The sequence below is a fragment of the Cynoglossus semilaevis genome, chromosome 1 (genome assembly GCF_000523025.1).
Source record: "Cynoglossus semilaevis isolate Cse_v1.0 chromosome 1, Cse_v1.0, whole genome shotgun sequence".
NCBI classification, from domain to species: Eukaryota; Metazoa; Chordata; class Actinopteri; order Pleuronectiformes; family Cynoglossidae; genus Cynoglossus; species Cynoglossus semilaevis.
Genome location: NC_024307.1, coordinates 20,803,651 through 20,812,577, shown reverse-complemented (window position 1 = coordinate 20,812,577; position 8,927 = coordinate 20,803,651). Strand labels below are relative to the sequence as shown.

The following is an 8,927-nucleotide window of genomic DNA, read 5'->3' as shown; positions in this document are numbered from 1 at the left end:
GCTAGCTTTGTATTCAACAGGCGTTAGGAACATTTACACATTGGAGGTTAATTTATTGGAATTTTTGTTCAATTTCTATTTTCTGGACTGTATTATTAACAAAGTGGCAGGGATGTTTGTGGCGAGGACCGCCTGCTCCTTTCTCAGCTCAATACAAGACACGCATGTTTTCATACAAACTAAATGCTGTGTTATTCATTAATTTCACTGACAATTTTCAGCCAACTTTCATTTTTGATTCTCACAGTAATACGGGACAAAGTGCGTCCTTTGTCAGCTTAACGGGACACGGGTATTTTTGTTTCTGAATACGGGAGTTTTACATGTTTTTCTGGGGATTAGAGTTCCTTCCTTCTATATTATTACCACCATCTGCAGGCCTGGAGTGAAGTTACATGACGATTATAAAAAATATATAGAAATGATATATGTGAACAATAAGTCATGTTTCATGCCAAAACTTTAATTGTCAATAAATAATTGATTGAGTTTTGAACAGATTTCTCTGCTGCATCAGCAGGTGGACGTTTTTATTTAAAAACATATATAACGTAGTGAATCATTCTTGTGCCCTGCTCTGTAATATACTGGTTACTTTGTCATCGTCATAGATTTTGATGGTTTTGACGCTGTGGGAAACTACAGTTATTATTTGCCAGGGAAAAAACATTGGATGTTCTGCTCTACATTTTCTGGAACTGTGATGCTGTTCCCTCGATTGTTTGAAGAAAATAGGTCACAGTACATACGTGATTCCTCTTCACGTACTTGTCAAAGAAATATGCAGGTGTTACACAGTCACCTGCTGTGTTTTTTTGTTTTTGTTTTCAGTGTCAGAAAACAAGAGCGTACACTGCATTGTTCAGGCATGTGCATTGAATCATCTATTTAGGCTACAATGTTCTCTCTCTAGTAGAACGTGACCTGAATCTGACTGTCACACCAGTTATTATCACACCTACAAACAGACGTCTGCCTGTGTGTGTGTGTGTGTGTACGTGTGTTGAAGAGCATAACCTCCCAAAGGCTTCATAAAGTTATATATATATGTATATACGTATATCACTGTGTAATCTGCATAAAAACTGCAATTTCATATATTTTCATCTCTTTTATTGGCCGACAAAATAACTTAACTGGGTGTCACTAAATTAACTGTGCTTTATCTACTTTTTGTTCTTTTTTTTCTCAAACTGCCAGTATTTACCACAAACCAAAATCCAAAAATGCTCACGTGGACATACTGTAACTTAGGTGTTAGTGGTTAATGATGGCAAAGCCAAATAATTGCCCATTCCCAGCAGAGCTCACACCCCAAGCTGCCTGGCAGTGACATGTCAGAGGTTCATTGTGATCTCAACTAACCACACCTCTGCAGGACAAACTATTTCACTGACTGGGTTCCTAGTAATAGGAAACATTCACTCCTGAATTCACCCACTTGAAAGGAAGGTTTAAACGTTTGGTACCTGGTACAGTGGAGATGTATTTTAACAAGCTGTTCTTAATCATCTGTGTTCCTGTTCACCATATTTTTCCCCACACCCAGTCCACTGCTACTGCTGGGGAGTTTTGGGAGTGTTGTGACTCAACAACATCTGTGAAGTCATAAAACAACGTTCTGGAAATGTGTAAAAATTAAAATTCTATCCTCAGTTTTTTGCCCTCCTGCCCTCCTCATTCCCTGCTGGGGCCTTTTGTAATCTGGTATTTCCAGAAAAAGGGTGTATGAGTGCCACATTTCTTCTCCAGACCATTCTAAATTTGAAAATTTTCATGCTAAGACTCTTAAATACATTACATATACGTATCTTTGATACGCATTTTCCCTCCAAAACCTGAGGTTATTCCTTCACATCACGGATAGTTTTGCTGACTTTACGTGGTGCATTAATGGCAGTAAACCAGAGGACAGAGAGGGAGGGGAACTAGGTTCCACAGGGGGTCGAGGAGCCACGAGAACAGAAGGGCCAGGATGTTCATGATGCGATTAAATGTCTGCTCCACCCTGAAGGAGAGAGGCACAGAGAGAGAGAGAGTAGGGTAAAGCTGGACATAGGAAAGGAACGCAGAAAGAAGAGAGCTTGACAGGTAGGTGTGTCTGTAATACTACTTTTTTAAAGAAAACATATTTTTCATGCATGTTGCATGAAAGGTGTTTTTTTTTTTTGTAAATGTTACCTTTTTTTTATTATAGGTGACGTTGTTTATGTTGCATCCACAGTTAGGGAGGGATTTTCTTAATCCCTCATGCAAAAAACAGAACTATTTAAATGCAGCAAGGTAAAAATAAAAAGGTTGATTTTTGAGTGTAGAGGAAGGTGAGTTTTTAATTGGAAAGAGGGAGTGGGAGTGTTTACCCACAGATGGCCGCTCAGTGGTGGGGATGTGATACCCCCCTGCCCCGCCCCTCTTCCCAGAGGCCAACTGGTAGTGTACATGCTCTACCGCTCCTAGGTTTTTCTCATGTCTTACTTATGGAATATTGTCGCCATATATAGAGTAATATATTTATATCTTTGATTGTATTTTGTTGCGGTGGAGAATAATGCCCATCCAGGTATCTACAGTTATATTTTCGGTGCTAGAGATGCTAATGTTACTGCAAGCTTAGCTTTACTTTTGTCATTTTCTAATTGCTCCAAACTCAAAAATCTGAAATTCACTTCTTCACACACACTAATTGTAATCTATGCTGGCAGGACAGCCACTGATTTAATCAGCTTTGGAGACTGAACTACAAAACACGTGCTTCTAAACTGCAGCGTCTGCTTTTGTTTTTGTGTGTATTTAATGAAAAATCCACGTGTTCTCTTTCACAGCTTCTGAAGTACACCTGGAATCAGGTTGGAGTACCATCCGGCCGGCTGGCTGATGACGGCTCTAACTTATGAATAAATGACCAGTTCACATCCAAAATTCTAGTCACGAGCTTCTGCATGGATCATGAGCTAATTTAGGTGCAAAGTCTGGTATAGCAGAGCAGAAGTCTTTACTCTCCAGGCATCCTGTCACTGTTTCTGTGAGAAGACACGATTCAAGGACCTGGAGCTCCTCTCAAGTCTTTGCAATGCTCAGTCCAACCTCCTCTCCAGGCCCAGCCTTCTACACTGGACTCCTGCTCCTGTTCTTCTTGGGGCCCCTGGAGGTCTCTTGCCAGAATGACACGGAGCCAATTGTGTTGGAGGGAAAATGTTTGGTGGTGTGTGACTCCACACCTGCCACCGAGCCATCGGGTAATGCTCTGGGCATGTCGGTGAGGTCAGGGAGTGGACGTGTGGCGTTCTCAGCCATCCGTAACACCAACCACGAACCATCGGAGATGAGCAACCGCACAATGACCATCTACTTCGACCAGGTGATTATTTTGTACATTAAAAAAGTAAAATTTAGTAAAATTTGAAATAATTCTACTGAGTCTAATGTGTACTGTCTGTGTCAGTCTCAGTAAATGCTAAAAAATGCTATTGGCTCATTCAGTATTCTGTCAGTATCAGAGTCTGAATGACCTTTTGTTTTGAGACATTGTCAGGTTATCTTTAAATGAAGAAAGTAAGGGGATATGACTGGATCCTTTATGAATAAAATAAATTAGTAAAACTGAAATACATTCTTTCACTGTGTCCCTCTGCAGCCCTGTATCAAATGACCTACGGACCAGTACTGGTCCCTGGACCGGGGTTTGGGACCCCCTGCTATAAAATACTATGTATATGCTTATCAAATGTATAATGTTATGAAATCTGATTTTGTAAATCAGAAATGTGGCTAAAATGTAGACACTAAGCTTGATCATGACAGAATGTGACATATGGAAATAAATGACATTTAATGTTGTTTAATGAATATATACGTATATATGTATATATATATATATATATATATATATAGAGAGAGAGAGAGAGAGAGAGAGAGAGAGAGAATATAGTTTGATTTTAATGTACTCCTTATTTTTCAGATTTTAGTAAACATTGGGAGCCACTTTGATCCAGCCAGGAGCATATTTGTGGCCCCCCGGAAAGGGGTGTACAGTTTCAGCTTCCACGTGGTCAAGGTTTACAACCGACAGACCATACAGGTGAGAACGGCAGTTAAAAATACTTTCATAATTAAAGGAATTAATTGATGTAACTTCCAACTGCAAACAGCAGTGAATTTGATGACAGTGTTTTGATTTACATAATAACATAATGACCATAAATAGACAAGTTATGCGCTTCCGCTTCCTCTTCCTGCACATGAGGTTCCACAGTGGTAGTTGTAGTTAAGGAGTGGTTGTGTCATGATAATCATGTATTACTGGGATGTGATGAAATTCATAAATAATTACTAGTGTTTTTCCTACTATGGCTTTGACTGGAATGACACTCCTACAGTATGTTGATTTGTATTTCCTCAGACTGGTGTTTTCATATATTATAATTTCTTCAGAATTTGTTTTACAACATGTATCGTTCTTGTGAATATGTTTTTTTTGGGTGGGGGGGTTTAAAGAGAAGAAAATTAACTATTATCACTGTTTTTGAATAGACAATAATAAAATCTCACAAAAAGAAAAAAAAAAGGCTTTTAACTTTGAAAAGGTGCTGCCTTTATGAATAAGACAGAAGACAGTTGATCCAATCACAACCCAGCAGTCAAAAACTAAACCTATGGCACTGGTTTGCAGTAGTGGACAGTAATGTAGATGTAATTTGTTCCTGTACTGAGGTAACATCCTGATGTATCTGTACTTTATTCAAGTCTTCCTATTTGGTGAAACTTTATACTTTGAAAATTTGTATGTAATACTCCATTACATTTAGTGAAATCTCTCATCCCTCTGTCAGCATTGTGTGTTAAACTGAGTTAAATACCAGCTATATGCTAGCATAGCTTGCTAGGGTGACCTCTTTTCTCGGGACATCCTCTTTTTGAGACCTGGAAATTGTGTCTGGCCAGGATTCTAGAATTCAGCTCTCATAAACTAATAAGGCTACTATTCTCCAGGACTATTCACTTGGGTTATGGTTAGGGAGGTGGACCAATTTGACATGCATGTTGTTTTTATCTAGACACTATTCAAAGAGTGGCTTTAGTATTTTCACCTTAAATCAGTTGACTGAGCAGGATGTTTGATGTGGTACTTTTATTTAATTTTTTTACTTATGTATGAAGGCAAATATTTTATACTTTTACTCAAGTGGAAATTTAAAGAGAATACTTTAGTGACACTGTCTCCTTATAGCTATTTATGCTCAAAATCTCAGTACAAAACCACTGCAACATGAGGGCTTTTAGTTGTGGCATTTTATATTTGTGAAAAATCACAGATCATAAATATTATTGTCAAAGCTAAGCTGATTTGGGTGATGCTAGCAGTTTTTGTCTGGTTTTCGTAATTATGTTGTTTTCTATTGATCTGTTAAACGTAAAGACGGGCTGATTCTCCCCCTCATTTTGAAATGTAACTTAAGGTTCCTCTGACAACATCTTAGTCCTACCACGGGTCAAGGATGTTCTCCATAGCAAACAAAAAATAGTAGTGCACGTCATTAGTCACTTTTTGTAAGAGTTTTTCAAGGGAATTTCCAACATTTTCCATCCATTCTTCACAGGTCAGCTTGGTTCTCAATGGCTGGCCCGTGATCTCTGCCTTTGCAGGAGACCAGGATGTGACCAGGGAAGCTGCCACCAACGCCGGACTGGTTCTGATGGAGAGAGGGGACAAGGTTTACCTAAAACTGGAGAGAGGGAACCTGATGGGAGGGTGGAAGTACTCCACCTTCTCTGGGTTTCTGGTGTTTCCATTGTAAAGGTGGGGCAAAAGCTGGTACTCTGATGGCCAAGCTGAGGCCAATAGAGATGGATGATCGAGTGCTTCCATTCATTGGGTCTGAATGTAATCTCCATTTTTATAGCACTTTTATGGCTCACTTTGTTGTATGGCTGTGTGTGTGTGTGTCTTAACCCAAAATGTTCCGTCTCAGTGTTACCAATTTCCTGTGCATGAAATCAATGTAACCAATAGATGGATGCCCCTCATAATAATCTGTCACTCTGTATTAAAGCTTTGATTCAATGACAAGGTCATTATTGGGGTCATATTTATGTTAGAGAACTTAATCATAAACCATGGTGAAGAAAATTCACTCCATTAGTGAGTACGGATAAGTTTGGTTTTTTATGTAGTGTTTACAGTGTTGTAAAATGAAAAATTTAACTTCCTGTTTCAAAACAGCATCGCATCCTGCAGCTTAAGTGGCTAAAGCCCTTTCTAATATGGTCTACGGGTTGGGAACTACCCTACCCATAATGCAGTGTGTCTCGTTGCACCACTGTGTGTCAGCTGGAGCTAACTTCTGCTGAGCCCCATTGTTTTTTCCTGTGTTTGACAAACTGTCCCTGTGTGAAGTCTGTTCTCAGTGTCCACAGGTGAGTTCAGCTCAGTCAAGCAATGTTGTACATCATGAATTCTTGCCACAATTATACTGGAGCTGGATTCAAGGGTTATTGAGTATAAATATTGAGCAAACAAAGGTCTTCACCCGAGGGATTTACACAAATTACTTTTTGCTTTTTTTTTTTTTTTTTTTTTTTTGCTACTGTTGTTTATGGATAGATAGATGATAGATAGCACTTTATTAATCCCTCGGGAAATTTATGATTGAATGCAGACATTTAACGTAAGTTGAATAAGCTGATTAGATTTAGATTTTGCACATTTGACCTTGTTTAGATAGTTAATTAGATAGTTTTTTGAAAATCTTTTTTTGTAATTTAATTTAAACACCCTTGATCAAGCTTTGAGCTGGAAAATGATTCATCATTTTATTTTGTTTGTGAATGAATTCAATTGACCTGTGATATTTTTCCACACTTCACCACATTCTTAGTAAATTCTGAAACTATTTTCACCTTGAAACCCTGTTTGTTTTGCTCCATGAATTACTGGGTGCAAGTGAACAGACGGCTGTTCTGTAAATAGTCACTGCACCACTGTGAGCTTATAGAGGTGTGTTCATAATTACATACGACCCTTGACCTGACAGGTGTCCATATACCTTCAAGTGTCATATACTGTGTCACTCGCTGAGATATATTTTACACATTCTGATTAGCTTCTTAGTTTAAAAAAAAGAAGCTAAAATTAAAATAGTTTTGGTGAATTATTTGGTGAACCTTCTCTCTGGCACACTGTGCAACTGCGCGTGTCTCTGCAGTTGGATCCGGTGACAGATGGAGAACTGGCAGCATGTATTGGGCTGTGCTGCCAGAATCCTGCTGAGTTCACACTTGACCATCACAACCGATTAGTTCCAACACTCAGGTGCTCAGCAGAGGCCTGTGTTCACACGTTGGCAGTTTGTAACTGGAGTATAAAGCAATATAGATACTCCAGTCTGACAAATGCTGCTCTTTGAAAACTTGAAAAACCAAGGTCAGAGGAGGGTGAGAACACGTGAGAACTGTAAAACTTTAAAAAGGGCCTCTTTCTTTGACTTCATCACAGTCACGTGTAAAAATAACACCAATGTTAATAACACACAAGTGTAGTAACTAAAGGTTGGCCCGAAATATAGATGCACAATTCATTTATTCTACAATCAAACATGTCCTTTGTGTAATTAAAATGTCAATACATTTGTATTCAAATGCAGACTTTATTTGATAAAAGCAATATTTACATACAACCACCTGGTTTGTAATGTCTCCCATTTCTTCCCTCCAAGGTTTGAGCACAAGTCTGATGAATTATTTTGTTTTTTAATTTATAATAATTATCCAGTGGCGCTTTGGCCCAGAGGCAATGTCTGTCATTGGTGTGGAACCCCAGGGTTCACCTCCTGGGCAGATTCGAATACCAGTTAGTACCAACCCCCCTGAACCTTCCTGCAGGTGGTCAGTCCACTGGAAGGCACCAACCGCCCTAACTGGGATTCAAGCTTGCCCTGGAGGTGAACCCTGGGGTTCTACACCAATGACAGAGACATTGCCTCTGGGCGCTACTGCAATAATTATTATTGTTATTATAATTTACTAGTACTACTATTATTATCATTTTTCATTTTTAGTATTATGTATGATGTCTTTTGATATTTTCTGTCTTATACTTGTACTTAAGGGCAAAGTAGAAAACACAACAATAACAACAACAGACTCCTTTTTGTAAGATAAAGCTTTTACCATGAATCCCGTATGTCTGAAAAAGAGTCAAATCAATTCTTAAAAAACACACACTTTCCAAAAGTGTTTTTATAAATATGTACAGTACTTCATATGTTGATGGCCACAGTTTCATGCCGCAGCTTCAATAAAGCCAGATCCGGAACAGAAATTATAGTTGTTTTTGAAAACAAATTAAACTCTTTTTTTTTTATTAAAATCATGGCATTTTCTTTTTTCTAAAGCATTTAGCACAACATATGTATACTTTTAATAAAAAATAGCAGAATAAATTAAGTCCGTAGAAAAAGCAACATTTAGACAATGTAGAAAGCGTGTGGGTGTACAGTTACTTTTATAAGAAAGGAAACCATAGAAAGTAAAGGGTTTTTTGTTTGTTTTTCAAATACTTTTCTTCCTCTTTCATGACATTCAATCCCTGTTTTGCAAGACCGAGAAAGCAATGAATGAAGAAACTTTTTTACGGAAGTGGATCTAACCAAGTCCTCTTCATGTCTTTTTCCTCCGGCATCCTGAGCGCTGTGGCAGGACATTGACACTAGATGGCGCTGTTAGATGACGCCTCCTGTTTGAGTTGGCTTTGCCGGTGATGGTCATTTTGTTGTCTGAGCCAAATATCAACGCGGTCACTTCACTGTTATGGATGGAGACTTCACCTACGGAGGGAGGTGGACAGGAACAGGGACCGGGGCTGGAAACCTGTCGCTGCGGGATGAAATGAACGGTAATATCAAGCGGCATAAAAAACACCTCCAACAAAA

The 8,927-nt window shown here is 38.7% G+C and overlaps 2 protein-coding genes across 5 annotated transcripts in view; one reads left to right on the top strand and one right to left on the bottom strand.

Moving 5' to 3' along the window:
- The first annotated feature begins 1,984 nt into the window (after positions 1-1,984).
- LOC103384939 (cerebellin-1) lies at positions 1,985-7,673 on the top strand. Of its 2 annotated transcripts, none has more exons than XM_008318654.3 (4): positions 1,985-2,091; positions 2,823-3,358; positions 3,959-4,078; positions 5,598-7,673. In XM_008318654.3, exons 2-4 carry the CDS (start codon positions 3,071-3,073, stop codon positions 5,793-5,795), a joined length of 606 nt encoding a protein of 201 aa, XP_008316876.1. In that variant the 5' UTR covers positions 1,985-2,091; positions 2,823-3,070; the 3' UTR covers positions 5,796-7,673. The 2 variants fall into 2 exon arrangements, with proteins under 2 accessions (XP_008316876.1, XP_016888670.1); XM_017033181.2 differs by lacking the exon at positions 1,985-2,091 and adding an exon at positions 2,459-2,560.
- Positions 7,674-8,143: 470 nt separating this feature from the next.
- The window catches only part of ripk3 (receptor-interacting serine-threonine kinase 3), a 12,596-nt gene continuing 11,812 nt past the window's right edge, over positions 8,144-8,927 (bottom strand). For all 3 annotated transcript variants that reach the window (XM_025062888.1, XM_008318076.3, XM_008318067.3), the window contains one exon: positions 8,144-8,871. In XM_025062888.1, the coding sequence (XP_024918656.1) occupies positions 8,656-8,871 (216 nt within the window). In that variant the 3' untranslated portion in view covers positions 8,144-8,655. The remainder of the gene's footprint in view (positions 8,872-8,927) is intronic.